We start from the raw sequence: 19,686 nt of genomic DNA, 5'->3' as shown, positions 1-19,686 counted from the left end.
AAAGGAAGAAGGCTGAGAACGAACTGCATCAGTAAGTCTTGCATTCCTAGGAGAAAGTTGATGTGAGGGAAATCTACAATCCAGAAAAACAAGAAAATCACATTCAAAGAACAAATTTCAGAGCTAACTGAATGATTGTTTCAGGAGAGAACAGAACACCTTCTGTCACTGCTGCTTTATATGAAGCTGGGCTTAGATGAGGACAAGAAGATAGGAAATGTGGAAAAGGAGTCCCTTAGGACACATCTCTGGTCCAATACAACATTCGAAGGCTCCAGCAATTTTCTGTGGAGGACTATTAACATTGCTTTTATACAGCTGTAGCAGATGGTATGATTCACTTATCCTAAAATACAAGAGCTCAGGGAACCTGATGATATTATCAGGCACCAAGTCAGAAATAAAAAAGTGCCTTTCATGCAAATACTGAAACGATGGATATCATGTTGCAGGGAGAGGGCTAATATTTAACACATTTTTTTAGAGAGATCAATTAAACTTGGAAAAAAGACTATGCCAGTGATACTACATGAATACAACCCTAAACTTTTTTTTTTCCTTCTCCCACTCAAGGATGTCCTTAAACTACTGTCTGAGCATTAAAGCTAATGCAAGGTAGAAAAATCATCATTCTCTACTTGCCCCTTCTGCTAGGCTTCCATTAGCACCTGCTGTTGGGCACTGTCAGAGACTGGACACCTGGTCAGGTACACTTCTGATGTGAACCAGTACTGTATTACTGATGGTCCTGTGATTTACCAAGATCTTTAGATCTAAAGAGCTTAGGAGAGAGGAAAAAACTGTTCAAGAGAAAAAGAATATGTAATCAAAACATATTCTACCTCCTCAAGTCTCTAGAAAGACATTTCTTCACCATACCAGCTTCAGTGTTTATCACATATGGAAGTAGCATAGACGATTTCTGAAAGTTCAAAAATATTGTCTCAAAGGTTTTAAAAATAAGAAAGTCAGTTGCAAAGAGAGCCACCATCCATTCAAGTTTTCACTCCTTAATTCTCAGCTAGAGCAAGCAGGAGTCCTACACAAAGCCAGCAAGGTTTTTTTCAATAATGCAAATTATTAAAAAAATAATAAAAATCAAACCTTGCTTTTCTCCCAAGACCTTGAGGTTTTTTTCCTTCATGAAAGACAGACAGCTTCAAGATATGTCCTTTTCCCCCCTGCCCCCCATATAATTCTTTGCCTCCTCAAGCTGCATCATGGAAACACACACATACACAAAGGAACTGAAGAACAGGAAGGAGAAAGGCTCCAATGATATTGGAAACCACTGCCATCATCTGGGCATGATGGGCAGGCACTGGGTTAAAGAAAAGCTATTCATTATTATAAAACAGGGTACAACACAAGATGAACATTAGAAATGAAAACTAGCAAAATTGAAAATGTAATCTGCAAGTCAACACAAAATAAAAATTAAACTTAAAAAATTAATATAAGAAATTTTGCATAATGCTTATAAAAGTTTAGGAAAAGTGAAAGAAATATCCATCAGTGTTAATAGGACAGTTCTTAATGAAGAAAACTAAAAAAATCCTCAAAGGATCTAAACATCTGTAAATCCACAGGCATGGTGAAGAGCATAATTACCAAATACGTGACCTAACAGGGAAAAAAAATTCAAAGTGAGTACTATAAAAATCATAAAGAGGACAGTAAAAGATAATGGCAATGGCAGGTCTATTCAACAGCAACAAGATCTTAAAACACACAAATTTTAACAGCAAAGAACAATTAATGTAAGTTGCTAAAAACAAAATACTTCAGTGGGATGTCAATCAGTAACACAGAGCTCACAACTGTGCTTTAATTAAATTTGAGACTGTTACCAATTAGTTAGTCTAGAGCACTACAGGCTTCATGCTGCCTATGACTCAGTGCACTGACTCATCCAGTAAAACTTTTCTTACAGAACTATCCAGGCACCCACAAGGATGCAAGATCAAAAGGAAACTAGTTTCATTGACCTTCTTAGCAAAAGTCTTGTTTTAAATTTAGATGACCAAAAGTATATGCTGACACAACTGCTCAAACAGGTTTATGAAAGAGAGAATTTCAGGAGCATTGTTTTAACCCCCTTTCAGATAAACATCTCAAAAAAATCAAAATAGAAGTAATGCTTCGTACAGTTTGAAGCTGAAGCAGCAAATTTTAAATCTCCTTTTTTATAAGCTGCTCAAGTAGCATTATTTATTATTAATAAAATATCTACCATTTTTCATTGAAAGATCCAGTCTTTTGCCGCTTAGACTCCTGACTGATTTTAACAACTGGAGGCTGAAATTTTGCTATGTCAAAAGTAAGGTCTTCAGCTGATGAGGGGGGCGAAAAGCGTGACAAAAAGTCTTCAGCCATTTCCCTGTTCAGGGAAAAAACATTTTTGCTTAGATTTTAAAACAATCCTACCATTGCACTAAGCAGTAATGGCATTTTCGAGTTCTGAAATAAAATTAACGGGAGGATAATCCTGGGTGAAAGACTCTTCTATTGATATTCTCATGGACCTCCAAAAACATGTTAGATTTAAAAGCAAGACTTCTTTCCCAGTTGTTCTTTGTGAACGCTCAGGCCATGATGTCTAAGCTGCCAAGCACAGGATCTCAGAAAAGGAAAGCTGCCTCTCTTGCGCTCAGATTCCGCTCCGATAGCGCCAATACAGAGGGAGCAATCAAAGAAAAGAGTGGATAAGAGGTGTCCAGACCTAAGACAGGCAACCTGTTGAGGAGAAGCCCTTCAGTACATATGTACAAACTGATGTAAACATCTCATTGTTTCTCAAAACAACCAGCTGCTCACTATCATCTTCAGCTGTAGCTGCACACTGGCCCTGTAGTCACAGGTTGGATCAGCTTGCTTATTCACCTGAAAACCAATTGAAAGTAAATTGACAATTTTGGTGTGAGCTCACTCCATGGCTGCACAATCAGCAGAGCAAGAGAGGAAGCAAGAATGTATATCCAATTAGCAGCATGTGCAGTGCAGTTTAAGATCTGTTAAGCCATATGATAAGCAGGACCAGACAAACTTGAAAAATAACTTAGAGAGTTCTATTTTAGGCCTGGAGCAAAGGGTGGAACAGGTAAGGTTCCTAGGGGTTAAAATGAGCATGAATGTTGCAATTAAGAGAGACTCTTAAATTAAAGCATGTTTTCCCCAGAACGTACACTAGGATCTACAAATCTCAGTATTTAATTTTTACCTATTGAAAAAGCTGTAACTTTACTGGGAACAGGCATACTTCATCTCCTTTTCACAGTGAAGTCAGAGAATGACAACCTACCAGAAATCGGTGCTAAGGGTATGGTTTCATGGGGGGCGCCGGGCAATTCTGCACTACTTTCTCATGTGCAAGTCTTCCTTCTAGTTCATTTCTCCCAGCACTGGTGCTTACTAGGTACTTCCATAAGCCAATTTAACTTACCAGCATGGCATAGAAAACTAAGACAGAAGAAAAAGCTGTATTGTTTTCTGCCATTTTAGTGTGTTTAACTGATTTGCAGAACAGTCAAGGAGGGACAGGACCATACGGAGATGGAGATGCACGGGGAGCAGAGAAGCTGGACTTGCCCCCTTCAGTAGCAGCAAGACATTTCACTGGCTTACCTGTTCAGCCTGGCTGTTCCAGTAAACCCTGTAGGAATGAATCAACCACTTTGAGTTTTATTTTCAAATGCCAAGCAACACTGGAAATTGCAATATCCAACACAGTAATTAAGAAACGCACTCAGCTGACAGATGAACACTGGAATCTCTGCCACACAGCTCTTGTGTGATTCTCAGGAGGTCACTACACCAAGCAGGTAGGTCACATTATTGGTTCTCATTTTTCTGGCTGTAAAACTCAGGAACTCTAGATCTGCTTCCCAGACACACTGTGACCTCAACAAGTGGATGTCACTCCAATATTTCTCAAAGCTTTAAACCAAATGTTTAATTCAAAATGTTAACCTCTTCAAAAAAGCAGGAAAAGGGGCATTTCCGCTTGGGCACCCAAAGCATAATTTTGGCATCAATGCCTCTAAGTTCTGCAAAGTAGAAGTAATATTACTGTGCTACCTTATAGGACAGCTGTAAAGATCAATTCCATGTAATGAATTTCAATGAATGGATTTATCTATGAAGATAATTTGTGAAGAACTCAAATGTTGCAGGGATATAATTCAAGACACAAAAATTTGAATTCAAAGCAGAGTTTGAATAGTGAACAGCATATAAGACACGTCTGTGTACAAGAACAAAACAAAATAAATAGCTTATTCACCCAGCACACTCTGGCTACACCAACCTTAGCAGGCCAGTGGAAGATGATTCTCAAACGGCAGAACAACCGTTTTGTCCAAGATCCTACACGCGTGCCAGTGAGATTTACCTGAGACTGTTTCTACTTTGATTCTTCAGGCTGAATATTTATTAACAGTTGGAGCACAAGGTACACTCTCAGAATCCATCTCCTGGCCCAGCGAAGAAATCCAGTTTGTGCGCTGCAATGTGACCCATCTGCTTCAGGCAGGGACAATCAATACATTCTCTCAAAAGCAGATTCTTTACTCAAGAACTGAAATGCCAATGCAGATGAACCCTATATTGTGCTAAAAACAAAGTGGGTTTTTTAATGTAATTAAAATATAATTTTTAAATGTAATTATGTTTTAAAATGTATTTTTTAAAATGTAATCTAAAAGCATTTTCCAAAGGAAGCTCACAAAATACAGAAACAATTGATGCAATCTGGGAAGCCGTTGAATGCCACAATTGTAAGTGACAATTAAACAATTCAGTTATCCTTTACTGCATTATTAAAACCCTACAAATTGGAAAACAGAGCACATAAATGATATCTGTCATGCCAAGATGCATTTTTCATATATTTAGTTTAGTCTTTTATAATACTTGTATGATGCTCCAGTCAACTTCCTTTCTCTTGGTAGAGTTAAGATCATAGAATGGTTTGGGTTGGAAGGGACCTTAAAGATCATCTAGTTCCAACTGCCCTGCCACGGGCAGGCACACCTTCCCCTAGACCAGGTTGCTCAAAGCCCCATCCAACTTGGCCTTGAACACTTCCAGGGAGGGGGCATCCACAACCCCTCTGGGCAACCTGTTCCAGTGCCTCACCACCCTCACAGTGAAGAGCTTCTTCCTTACATCTAATCTAACTCTACCCTCTTTCAGTTTAAAGCCATTACCCCTTGTCCTATCACTACATGCCCTTGTAAAACATCCCTCTCCAGCTTTCTTGTAGGCCCCCTTTAGGTACTGAAAGGCCAAAAGGTCTCCCCAGAGCCTTCTCTTCTCCAGGCTGAACAACCTCAACTCTCTCAGCCTGTCTTCATAGGAGAGGTGCTCTGGCCGTCTGATCATCTTTGTTGCCCTCCTCTGGACCCGCTCCAACAGGTCCATGTCTTTCTTACCCTGGGGGCCCCAGAGCTGAACGCAGTACTCCAGGTGGGGTCTCACGAGAGCACAGTAGAGGGGCAGAATCACCTCCCTCGACCTGCTGGTTACGCTTCTTTTGATGCGGCCCAGGATATGGTTGGGTTCCTGGGCTGCAAGCACACATTGCCAGGTCATGTTGAGCTTCTCATCAGCCATATTGGATATGGTTGAATATAAAGTACAGACCACCGTGTAATGCAACTTTTTTATGTCTGTATCTGTACAAGCAATACCTGTTCAATCATAAACCAATGGTTAGACCGGTAGTTGTACAAATACAGTCTTGAGTTTAAAAGAAAAAAAAAGTATTTTTTACACATTTGCTATAAAAAAAACCATCATTCTTATTAATGCTTCCAGTACACCAACTACAGAAATCCAAAAATACTGCAGAAAGTCATCTTAAGTGCTACTTTTCTTTCTATATGCCAAGAAAGCTGTTAAACATTTTTACTACAGAAATCTAGTGTATTTAGTGTTTCTTCATGTTTTTATTATACCAGATCAAAACTGTCTGTAGTGAATAACCATTTAACCTATTCTAAGCCATGCTCAAAACATCTGAAATTCATAAACCAAATTATTTACAAAAATTAAGGTAAACTTTTTAATGTCTCACCAAGAAGTAATTAAAGAAGTACAGCAGATCTTAATTACCTGACAGAGTCTGCAAAATTCTTCAAAAAAGGAAATCCAACTAGATCATCTCTCCATGATAAAATAATCCAGATAAGTCTACAATTAAGTAACTCCTTAAAACATTACAATGAATTACATCTTGGACATTATCCCAAATGATCTATGCAATACGAAGCAATCCTGTTAGTGTTATAATATATGTGTATACTAGAAAGCTCTCTAAAGAAGATAAAAGTACTAGAACATTGAGGAAAAAAACCCACACAACTAAGTCCTAGTTGTGGCCAAGTAAGCATTTACTACTTCAGAAATAAGTGGTTTACATTCTACTAAGAAGGGCTTTTCAATAGGATACCATTTCCCATGGTCACTGTCATTTTTATACCTTCCCTAGGTAACTGCTCGCTTATAAATTCAAGGCCAAAGGGGTCTGCATTCAGTCCTGCCGAACAATTATCCATCTACAAAATTCATTAAAAAAAAGATAAATCCTCTCTACTCAAACAAAACATAGACTATGTACGCTCACTTGACTTTGCAATAGCAATATTGCTGGTTTTAGAGAATGGCATCTGTCAAAACTTACAAAAAGCTTAATCAGATCATATTTCTAAAACTATTAGAAATCTAGAACTATTTTTGCTAGAGCAAAAATACTAATAAAAAGATTTATCAATTTGAGTTCCTTTTTCTTCTCCATGATGTTAGCATTTCAGTCACCAAAATACTAGCAGATAACAGAATTATCCATGAGAAAACAGAGTTTCTATGAATCTTTCTCTCTTCTGCTCTGTCAGGGGGTACACTGACTGCTCTGCTAGAAGTGACATCTGTTGAAAGAACATACCTCATGTAAGCTGAAAGATGTGCAGCTTCTCAAAGCCATTTAACAAGAACTTTAGACTAATCTTGAAAAGCAAAGTCTAACTACCTACCCCTGGTTAATTCCAAATCATATATCCATAAATTTTAATTATTTTATTTCTCAGTTCTAAGCGCTGCTTCTTCAGTTGACTCAAGATATGGCTTATGATGGCTACGGCTCCTGCATCCTCCCCATTTATCCCAAATCTGTTTATTGCACCTATCACTATGTCCTATCTTAATGCATGCATAGATCAACCAGGTAGAAAGGATTATCTTTTTATTTTCACACAACTACCTAAGAATTTGTCTTTGATTCCCATTAAATATACAGAAATTAAAAAGGCATACTTGTTTTATGCGCCTGCCAAAAGGCAGGGCTTTTTAAATTATTTTAAATAAAACCGATTGTTAAAAAACCTTGGCACAGAGACACATGCTATAAAAGTTGGTTACTCGTGGGATCACAACGAAGATTTGTTAGTAGAGAAATCTACTGTTAGAGAAATGCTGGAAGAGTTTTAATATTTCTCTAAATTAAGAAACTGTACACAGTCACAGCTGAAAAAAATTAAAACATACACTTCGCTGTTACTCACATGTAAATAATAAAAATTATCTTAGAACTAAAAAAATGAGAGATCAAAGATAGTCCAAGATATTCTTACATTTTTATCAGGATATTTTTATACCATTGCAATTTAGTAACAAGCATTATTTACTCTTTAGCATACTCACAACCCTTCCTCCCTCTTACGAGAATTTAAAATATTTTGCAAAGATGTTCACTTTCATAAGGTAAATCAGACATATCTGTTTTTAAACTACAGAGTATCTATTTTGATTTTTAATAATTGTTTCAAAACTATTGCCTCACAGAAGGGAAAATATTATTACAAGTCTAGAGAACCACATACTGTACACAGACACCTAGATACTCTGAAGTCCCTACCTCCCATACTGAAAAAGTTGCCATTTGCATTCCGTTACTTCTATAAGGAACTCCAAAAATGAAAGATGACTTACAAGTACATGTTAATGTCATCTCAACTTCGATCAGTAACAAAATACTGCCATGTTATAAAATAAAATTATTTCACAATGAAAAAGGAATAAAAAAGGAACTTCTGGAAAACAAACACATCAGTGCCAAAAAGTGATCGAGGTTACCCTGCAGAGGAAAGCAGTCATTCCAAGTTTCCCTGCAACAAATTTCAAAATGTTGAAAACATACGCAAGGTAAACAAGCTTTCCAAAACTCAGCGCCTACTACCAAAAAGGTAATGTTGATGACACTGCTATGAAGTGTATGAGCAGCTACATTGTACAGATTAAGCCACAGATCTACAGAGGCACAACTCCCATCCAAACCTTGCTCAAGTATACAAGAGCTGAACTTGTCAGTGAAAATATTATAAAGGGATTAAAAGGTCTTATGCCTTATGACATCACCTGCCAGAAAATAAAGACGACAGAAAAAAAAAATCTTACAGTTCTATATTTTTGCTAATGGTAATATACTACACCATACAAACCATTTTTTCTGGTATCTACTAGAGAGAAGAGAAAGAAGCAAATAAAGTACACAGCAAAAAAGAATTTTAGTTGCAAGCAAAAAATAGTTCCTATCAGTTCTATACAGTACATGTCTTTCATCTATGTAAAAAGTTATCACATGTAATTTAAAAAAATAAGGAATGAGAGGTGGAACATAACCAGACTGCAATTTTTTCTAAAAGCACTTTTGAGAGAATATGAAATGATAAAAAAGTTGTTTACACTCCAAGTCTAACAATCTACATTACAAAAAGAAATCTAAATAAATAGTTGGCATTTTGTAGGAAAACAACCTTCTCACATAATGCATTAAGTACAATATAAAAAGATTTTCCAGTACTGGTCTATTCAACAATTCAACATAATGCAACCATTATTACCTATTTTTCACATTCATCTCATCGGTACACTAACAGAGGATCCTACTAAATTATACTAGTATACAGCTGAAATATCTGTAAGATCACTGACTAGATGTGCATATTCAAGCATTTCAGTAACTTGCATTCTCTATCAACTATCTCTACATCATTCCACAGAGAGGGGAAAAAAGATTGTTATGAATACGGTATTTTGAAGCACCCATCAATCATAATCACTCAGTACCCTTAAAATTAATTTCAAATATATTTTCTTCACAAGGGTTCAATTTTCTGATTACAGCTAAATATGAAACAGCAGTTTTATAGGCAAGATAGTCCCTTCTTATGAACATTTTTTATATTAAAACATAAAAAAAGGCATTTTACCTCCTCTTTGTTATTGTTTTGCCTTCTTCACTTATTTTCTAAAGCTGCATACCTTCATTTGTGATCTTGATTCTACAGAACATACTGGAATACTCCACCTGTAAGCATCTACAATTTATCTTAAAATACATAAGGGCTTTCTCAGTGATCAATTGTAGGTCCTTCACAGAAGCTGGGAAAAGTCCATTTGCTGGTAAACCACTCTAACCCTCGCACATCCAGAAGCAGAGGGCCACATCCCAGACCCTCCAGCGTATGCCAAGTGGCATTCCTTGAATAGTGTGAAACCTGCCAGCCAAACACTGCATTTCATGTAACTGAGTGAAACATCCAGGAAGATTACTGGGAGCAGGTTTTTTTCAATGCAACAGAACACAGATGAACCCTTTCCCCCTTCCCTCTCAGATGAGAGGTAGAGAAGCAAACAAAAGCCGCCACCACCTGCCTTTGTCACCTGCTTTTAGACAGCTCTGGCAGGCCTTGCTTCAGTATGCATTATTTACTTTAGTCATTTTCCTAAGAGTAATGTTGTCTGGAGTTAAATTTAATGACATTATGACTCAAGCATGCCATTATTAACATTTCCATAGGAAATTAAAATTTCAATGTCTGAATGACTTCAGCTAATCACTAGACTTAGCAAGACAGAGCAGATTTCCTCAGCTACCTCAGAAGAAACTTCATTCCTCAATTATAACCGAGCAGATATTTAAGATGCAATGAAAATTTTACAAAGGCTCAACTGAAAGTCTAATCCATTCTTTAATATTTATGGTTAGCCAACCCAAAAAAGCCATGTACATGTTTTTGATAAGTCTTGGCTGCCAGGTGCCTACAGCAATTTGACATTAGATAGTACAACTTTCTATAAAGAGGGAGCCTGAAACAATATTAGTTGAGTTCAGTGTTTAAAACACAATTATTAGAAAAGTATTTTCCCAAGCTGCTGAGCACCAGCAAACACCACTGGAATGAAGATGGTGTGCTCAGAAACTCTGGGAAGAAGAAAATTAAAAAAAAAATCAGACCATACATTTGGATGACTTCAGATACCTGTTAATTTTAAACATCAAATTTGGTAGTTTAACCTTTTAATTATCTCTTTATGCAGAACAAGCCTGTGCAAAGCTGCAGATATTTCCCATACTCCAACTGTGATCTTAAAACTCCTAGTGATATTTTGTGTGGTAGAAAAAGACTGTATTCCTGTTTACAAACTCAAATTCAAATATTTAATAAGAAAGCTTAGCCAAAAGGCTGAGTAAATAAGACACAAAGTACTAGATGGGGAGGAAATGAGTAGCTACATATATTATCACCCCTTCCACGATCACAGGCTCACTCAAGTTAAAATTTAAAGGGCTTAGATTACTTTCTGGTCAATTTTATTAGTTTTCCCCAAGAGGTGCAAGACTAATGCTGTCACAACAGAAAAGGAGAGCATACACAGCGTCATTACAAGCTGAGTCACCCAAAAGCACTGAATCTTGCTTTATTACAACACAGCATCTTAAATAGTCTCCTGAAGCACTATCATTTGTTATGTGATAGAGTGATAACAGTGAGCTAATCCAGTATTACAATAAAACGAAATCTGGTGCATCTGCAGAGCTGTTCTCAGTAGGCAGACCAAGTTCCTTTGCTGGTCTCTTTGGAGATAGATAGCAGCTGCAGGCTTCCCTTCCTCTACTGCAATAGAGAAAGATGCAAAACAAAGTTGGTGAGAGCTGTCTTGTTGTTGCTGATGATGATAACATTTAGATATGCCTGCTGAGAGGCATGCTGCAGGTGGGAAGAAGAGGTGGTTGGGCAGATGTCCAAGAATTACAACCAAAAGATTCTTCCCTGTGCAGCTGTAGCCATCAACTTAATTCTCTCCCCCCCCCCCCCCCCCCCCCCCCAAGTTTTTTGGTTACTTTCTCTCTAAAGAGCAAAATCTTGAAGTATAAAAAAGTAGAATCTGAAGGGACTTCTTCACCATGCCTCATTCGTACTTGGCGTCATTCAGATCCAATATATGAATACTTTTCATTTCCTGGTACCACAGTCTAATCACACAGCAGTACAAGCTTCAAAACAGAGAAGAGTTGTGCCTCAGATGTCTCTCAAATAAATCATATGTGTTTTAATTCGTCTCTCATTAGGGAATTTATGATCCCTGTATTTTTTTGGGACCCACTACACATGACAGCAGAGCAAGAAACTTCAGATGATTAAAGAGCATGACTGGACTTTCTCCGCCCGTCAACTGACAAGCTGTTCATGAACACTATCTCCTGTCTTTTTTTCTTCCCTGTCCCCTACTTTCCTCTCTCATCTCATGATGGAACTCACCCAGATGCAGATACTGTAGAACTTGTATGACACTTGCTGGCATCACATTGTCAAATAATACTCCTTCTACCTTCTTTCTTTTTTATTTAGACTGCTTGTCACAGCAGAGAGCAATCGGTTATAAGTTAAGGAACTTAAGCAAATGGGGTCTGGTTTTCCAAATCCCCATGTAGACACTGCCATCATAAAACCAGATAATATTGTTACTTTAAATAATGATAGATATTTGAGGGACTATCTTGTGCATATCTCAATCGAAACTTTTTTGAAAGTATTTTGAAAATGTTTTCCGTTTTCATGCACTAACTTCAAATGCTAACTTCACCAAAAAAAATCCCTTTTAAAGTATGATTTTAGCCAAATATTTTAAACAGTGCTCTCTATCTGATGTGATTCCATTTAACAAGCTTCTTATTACACACCACAGAAAATGAAGACACTTTGCATACATATGCACTCTGTGCACATTTTATTACAGATCTCCCTACACAGCTGTGATCTGAAACCTGGCTAGACTCTTTTGTAAATTCACAACATACACAACCAGGAAACCAGGTAAGACAAGAGTGACTGAAAGGGTACACAGGAACTACACGATCAGCTGAAATAACTCTCAATACCCCCCAGTAACACTGAAGTATCACGGGAAAAAGTATGTTCTGTAATTCCCAGTTTATTTTCAGAATTTCTCTATATTAATTCATTGCCTCTTTCAAATTCCAGTATCTTTTTCCTGTTTTACAACAACGGCTTATCTTTATCAATCACCATATAAATCACTGTGCTGCTGCTGCTACAGAAAAATTAACCATACAATTTGCATATGGAAAGATATTTTCAGCATGCTTCCCACAAAAAAAAAACCAAATAGTTGTTTCTACAATAAAGAACACTACATAAATCACTTGCCTTATGTCACCTACGTTCATGTAACAAGTCCAGTGGAAAATAGGCTAAAATGATAAAAAGTTACTATGTCCATGGAGCACTGTGCTTTTCCAAAACAAGTATTTCAGCATTTATCTCATGATGTAATTAATATTCCATGCCAAACTTGGTATTTTGGTTGCATCCTACAAAGTACCTCATACAACTTGAGAACTCGGAATTAATTTTTCCAAGTCCCTTTTCAATTCCTGTTTATCTTGGACACCCTGCGAAGAACTTCAATTTTGAGAGCCTTTAGTGTAAATGGATTGTTCCAGTTATAAACTATTTGCAGATGGCTTCGGAAGTACTACAGTAAGTACACTGGTCACCAGCATAGCCACATAACTATTTATACACCATGACACTTGGAAACCTTTCTCACAAAACAGAAGTCCACTCTGCAGGGGGCTGTACAGAGAAAGGTTATTTTTGTCCTTAAGAGCTTACACTCAGTATAAGACAGAAAAAGAAACGGAATACTGACATATGGACAAGGATATAAACAAAGACAACCATTTCAGCACAATAGACCGTGCTTTTGCACACCAGCAGTCTACCTCACCTTCCTTTGAGTGTCATACACTACTTGACTAACTAGCTCTGTGGAACAGGAAGGAAACAACTACGCTCCAGATCAACAACATCCAACAGTGGCAACAGAACTTCAGGAGGTGAAAGGCTACTGTCTTCAAACTAATTGCAGAGCTCAAACAGCACTTCAGTGACCAAAGACCAATGTTTGACTGTCAGCAATGTCTTATGCTTCCTCTTTTTATTTTGTAAGGCCATGCTCATACTCTCTCTCAACTGAAAAAGAATCATTTGACATTCGGATGCATGAAAACAGTAGCTATCCTGAGAACAATGCAATATATACTTCAAAGACTGACTGAAAGGAAAGCTCATGGCAAAGCTGGATGTTTTTAAGAAATACCTCTCTTTCTAGAAGCTAGGTATCACACATTATTTCCAAGACAAAGAGGATACCCCCTTCAGTGAAAGCTGGGTAGTAAAAATAATCTGAATAATTTTATGAAAAATCAAAGAGGATACCTCTGCAAGAAGTCCCAGCTAACTCAAGATGATGTCAGACAAGATCTGTTTGGGGAAAATTAACTGCCTTATTTTTTTAGACACAAATTAACATAACGAGATAAAAAGATCATCTGATATTAACTGTTTCTGATGAATCACTTAAACACTGGAGAAAAAGGAATGGTCTCATTCATTCTTTCTCACCTCAAGTTTGACCACCTACCATTTAATCTACACATATCAAAAAAAGCTTCCAGAACTATCACAAACAATAATACTCCTAGAGCTTACTGTATCTCCATTTTAGTCTATTCTAGATCATATTTAATGCAAAACCATAGATGTCATCAGCTTACAGGCTTCCTCATAAAATCTGAGTAGGGTATAATATTTCTTTTTGTTCTAGTTGGAGTTTAAATATTATACATAGAAGTGTGCTGTTTGTGTTGGAGCACTATCAAAATAGTTTCCTAGAGCTCTGCAACCTGTAAGAACCTTTGCTATAAGACCCTCATAAGAATAATTAAAATTTCAAAGTTTCATCCTCTGGCATTCATACTAGAACTCACTACTTATGAAGTTCTTTTTCATATCACTATAGCTGCATGTGGAAGAGATGCACATCTCCAGTTAAAAGGCAAGTGACTATCGCAAAGGAAAAAATAGGAAAAAGTAGGGTGAAAATTGGGAAAACATGCTTCTAGATGTCCAATGACATTCATTCTGAAAATATGCTTGGTTCTTCGCTACCTTTAAAGTTTAAGAGAACAGAGAAAACTCAAGCTGCCCAGACAACTGCAGAAACACTGGTCGAGTACCTGTAAAGAACACGAGTGGACTGAGAAGACTAAAATGTAGTTTAGTCAATACAGTAAACTTAAAGAGGAAATTACTTGTGCATGGATTTACTGCAACAGACTTTTCATTGAGGAGAAGTGAGGTAGATCAGTAAAACTAATTTGTACAATGTGCTTCAAAGACAGGACTACCACAGGGACTTTGCAGAAACAAGCTCTAAGGCAATAAAAGAAGATTCAAAGATAAGTGGAAATACTATTGCTTAAACCCCTGACAAACAGATTCCACAAAGGAGACAGTCAACAAGAATATTCAGTAGGAGGGTACTAACATCTTGATCTCTGCTGTGACTCACTCTTAAGTAACATTTATTTTCCTAGGAATCCCTATAAGTAAAATGAAAACCCCATTCACTGACCAGAACCATAGGGAGAATGTTGTCTTTCTAATTAGATTTTCTTTATATTGGCAACTCCTTGTCTTAGGACACAACAAGAAAGAGAGGCCCAAATCAGCTTTTTTATAAGAAAGAACTGTGTTAAAGCCAAGTAAAGGAAATCTTCGTGTGCATAGGATAGAATAAAGCAGAAAAACAAAGTCCAAAATCAGAACATTACCTTCCCTGCCCACAAAATAAAGAAAGTGTTCATGGACTTCCTGGTCATGACTATAACCTTAAAAATGTAAATTGATATGACAGTCCCAGTTCTATATCCATGTTAACAGAAACTGTACAACGACTCGTGTCAGTGAGAAATAATTGCAATCTTTGTTCAAAATTTCACTGATGCTTACTCTAGCAACACTCAGTTGACGCATTGCATCCTTTTGCACACTACTTACTTTCAAAACTTGGCTTCAAAATGTGCTGCAAATATAGGATTTACTTTTAAATCTTTTAAAAAGTCTTAAATCTTTTAAAGTCTTTAAAAAAAGAAAAATGGAAGCGCTGTTTTCATTTTCAGTTATGCTAAACAGGTTAGCCATATTATAAATCCTTCTGTTCAAGGTAACACTCTTGTGCCCTCATATCTGTCATTAGTGCTTCACGACTAGCTTAGGAATCTGCAAAACCATGTATACACAGACCTGAAAAAATCCCACCCCAACAATAAGCTATTTTACATTCATAAATATTTAAATTATCAAAAAGCCTTCAGGGACAACAATAGTTACTCTCCACAGTTTATAACCACGACTAGAGTTTCTTTTGCAAGTTCTGTTGCCAAATAAGGTTTTTTATGTCAACAAACAGTTTAATAAACAGTCACTTCATCAGCCTCTTCTTAATTCTTATTTAAGTAGAAACTTAGACAACTGGAAAAAATACTTTACATACAGTGTCACAATTTGTATGTTCATTTAATGTGTGAAAATCTCATCATAGTTCTGACATCTGAACGAAATCTGAACTCAAAGTTCCTTATGTTTTTCACTAGTTTAAGTATCTTCAACACTAGGACACATGCAAGAGCAACGTGTATGTTACAATAATTACGCTATTCAGATTCCTTCTGGTTTTCAAAACACTTAAAATGATACATTATCTTCCAAACTAAAGAATTTCTCACAAGGCAACGCAACAAGATTTTACTGCAATTTTTTGATCCCTGAATCCACCTCAAACTTGCTATATCCCTTTGCCACTGTCAGACGATGCTGTTTTCGAGTAAAAATAAACACACACACACTTTGAACTTTTACTTCTTTATGTATCATTTCAGTCTTTGTCGTAAAACTACACATTGATAAGCCTAAATTAATAAGATTCTATGAAGCTAATATAAAAAGCACTAAAATCACAAATGAAAGCATCTGAAATGTGAAAATCATTCAAGCATTTAAGTTGAATAAGAAATCCTTTTGACTTAGTATTGTATTTAAGAGCCCTCAGATGAAAACTATTTCACTGTGTATCATTTTTATAAAGGGAGTGTGTAACAGTATACTTACACTGCATACACCAGTACAATGTAGATGTATCAACGCTGCAGTGTAGAGAGACCTGAGCTAACCCAGATACCAAAAGGAATCTACTCACAGTACCGTAGCCAAATAAGACTTCCACATTATTGATGCTAAACCTTCTCTGGCACCATACACAGTCATTTTATAGCTACACTACCTCTACAGTGCACCACATTATGCAGTGTAAGCATATCCCAAGGAAATATAGTGCCTCAAACCAAGTGAAACCACAGAAATAACTATCTCAGAACAAGGTATTCTGATGATGATTTTTAAAACCTACATACTTACTACCTCTTATACAAAAGGAAGAGAGCTCTTCACAAATTGATGACATAACCATACATGAGAACTCCCTGCTACTATTAGTAATTAACAGAACCCTAGAAATACACAAGAGCAATCCAGAAAAACAAGCACAAAAGCAAGAGGTTATTCAAATACTTCCTACAGTTTTAACAAATACTGCTCATTTGGGGATTCAGGCATACAGATACCAGATTTTAATTATTTTGAATACAGAGCCTTAATTTGAATTCCAAAACAATTTCAAACCTTTAAAAGGTGCAACTGATTCTTGAAGAGCATCCCTTTATTCCTCTAAACAGAAGTTATCCCTACACTGCACAAATTTTTCTGCTGGACTGCTACTGAATCACAAATGTTAATTAACCATTTAACTCACCTGGCCTGGCTGGGGGGATAAACAATTAACAACCTCCTCCAGCATCACTGGTATGTGCAATCTTCCCGAATTATTGTTTCCTGTACTTTGAGGCAACTCTTCAGTTTCACATTTCTGGACAGTTTGTTCCTTTAACTCACAGTCAGAAAGCTTTTTTGCTGAAGAATGGATCCTTCTGGCCAAAGTTGTCACATTTACTGAATTCAGTTTTAAGTTGCGCAGAAACAAACATTTGTAAACTCGGCAAAGACACTGAGATAACATTTTGGAGTTGATCAACCTAGAAAAACAGTAGATGTTGGGAATTACTTTGAAATAAATATTTAAAACAGTAGGTTCATTTAAAAAACAAAGTGGAAATGCTATAAGTAAAGCATTACCCAGTCCAAGACGGGCAGTTTTATAGATAATGTCAGCAAAAAGTGAGAATCTCTTAACTTGTTTTCAGAATTTTCAGTGTTATCTACCAATCAATCCTATTCAAGCAACAATGGTTTTCTTTTCATAAGGAACACCTTCTTCTCCTTTTCATTGCCAGGACTCTTAACAGCATTACGATGCCCCAGAGACGCTACCATTAAATGACTAACCAAATCTGAGCACAACCAGAACAGTGACTTTACTTTCAAATTGTTCCCCTCCATTTTGCCAGACATAATGAGACAATTGCTCTGAATAGTAGCACTCTGGTTGCCAAGTTTTCCATACTTCTAGTTAAAACGGGAATTGACAAATCACATACTGCAACTGTATTTAAAACAGTGCTATAATTTAGTGTTACACATGTTGTAAATATATGGTTTTCATCATGCATTACATCTTGTAATACCAAGTATTTCGAGCACAGTCAGAAGTAAGAATGCTCTGGAGTATAACTACCTGAAATAATACTCGAAACCCTGGAAACATCAGAGTGGTTAGCTACACAGCTTGCCTTTTAACTACATGGAGAACTGATTATTTTTTCTCTCTGTCCAAAACACTCCAAAACTAAGTCAGTAGCCTACTAGTAGAAGGCTGCGTGACTTAAGCAAATTTTTACCTTCAATAAAAAAACAAATTGAAAGTTTAACACAGGTGATAATAAGGCTTTATTTGTAAGATATCTGCATTTCTTTATGGAGCTGAGACCTTCTGTGATACTGTATTGCATACTCTCTCCTGCCAGGCAGGAAAGTTGCAAACTTTCACATAAAACCATTCAAAAAAAGTGTCATCCTACATTTATCTCATTAACAGAAGGGCAACCTTATTTTAACTATCAGGTTTTCATTACATGCTTTGCTTGCATTTACCTAGGCAGAGGCTTCACATATTTCAGCTGCATAGGTAAGAACATGCTGAGTCATCACCTCTGGAAAGTTATTCTCCCGCTAATTTAAGCCTCAGCTGGGCAGTATTTCCCCTTACCTTAAATTTGGAAGCACGTATCACTCTATAACCTTGCACAGACATACCATAGCCCTGAGGTTTTGCAACAAACCACAGTGTCTCTACAGAAAATACTGTATGTACAGGGTGAAGACCAACAATCACCATCCAACTCGCACTGCCCTACCGTGGTACAAGCCCGGGAGGTGTTAACACCAGGGACACACTTTGCTTGGAGCCAACCTCATTCTACACAATTGGGGACTTTTTTTCTTAGAAGTGAACAGAAAGCGTACTTTCTCACAGCACGCATCTTAAGCGGCATTCGGGCAGTTTGAGGTAGCCGCCTGCAGAGTGGGACCCGCACTGAACTGACCTGTAAAGGCAGCTAGGGAACAAAAACTCCGACTCTGTAACGCTTTTTCCCGGAGACGACCGGAGAAGCGCCACGCAGCCCGCACCGCAGCCCAAGCCAGGCCCCACGGCGGTGCGCGGGAGGAAGAGACTGAGGGCTGTTCCCCGCTCCCCACCCGGGCCGGGCCGGCGGGACACGAGGGGCCGCTGGGAGCGAGAGGCCGCCTACCCACCCTGCTAGGCCCAGGGGGGAAGACCCCCTCACCGCAGGCTCTACCGCTGCCCCTCAGCTCCCACTCCCAACAGGGTCGTTCCCCACGCACACACACCCCCCTCACCGCACCCCCCTTCCACCCAGGCCTCCCACTTTCCCCCTAAGAAGCTCAGAAAGGCGGGAAACGCCGCGCCCGCCCCACCGGCACAGCTGGGGGGGGGGGGGGGCCTCCACCTCGGCTTCATACCGGCGGGGCCACAACCCAGGGGCTCCCCCCACCCCCAGCAGCAGGCACCTGCGGCCTCCACGGGGCAGGACAGGGCTGAGCCCCAGGGGCGACACCCGCCTGCTGGGCACCGCGGAGCGGAGCGGCCCGGCCCCGGGGGCGCCCGCGCCGGCGGAGGCAGGCAGGCCCTGACAGGGGCTGAGCCGCGCGGCCGCTGCTCGTCCCCACACGCTTACCGTTGGCGCCGTCGCGCTGCCGGCGTCACGAGGTCGGCGGCCAATGAGAAGGCGGGGGGGGCGGGCCGCTTGTGTTTGAATTCGGCGGCCGGGGTTGGCGGTGGTTTGCTGGGCCGTGGCGCTGAGGTGAGTGGCGGCCCGGGCGGCGGGCGGGCGGGCGTCTGGGCTGGGGTCGGGCCCTTTCGCCGTACCCTTGGCTGTGCTGTGGGGCTGAGCCTGATGGTGGGCCCTGGGGGAGAGCTGTCTGTGGTGGGGTGAGGAGCGAGTCA

At 38.7% G+C, this 19,686-nt stretch overlaps 1 protein-coding gene across 1 annotated transcript in view; it reads right to left on the bottom strand.

The window, feature by feature from the left end:
- Positions 1–19,284, bottom strand: part of METTL15 (methyltransferase like 15) — a 102,139-nt gene extending 82,855 nt beyond the window's left edge. Inside the window, exons 1-2 of the mRNA XM_050897718.1 lie at positions 19,251–19,284; positions 17,017–17,296 (exon numbers count right to left, since the gene is read on the bottom strand). Coding sequence (XP_050753675.1) covers positions 17,017–17,280 — 264 coding nt within the window. The 5' untranslated portion in view covers positions 17,281–17,296; positions 19,251–19,284. The remainder of the gene's footprint in view (positions 1–17,016; positions 17,297–19,250) is intronic.
- Between the last annotated feature and the right edge of the window lie 402 nt (positions 19,285–19,686).

This window comes from Gymnogyps californianus, chromosome 5, assembly GCF_018139145.2.
Source record: "Gymnogyps californianus isolate 813 chromosome 5, ASM1813914v2, whole genome shotgun sequence".
NCBI lineage: Eukaryota > Metazoa > Chordata > Aves > Accipitriformes > Cathartidae > Gymnogyps > Gymnogyps californianus.
This window is presented reverse-complemented; position numbering and strand designations above follow the sequence as displayed.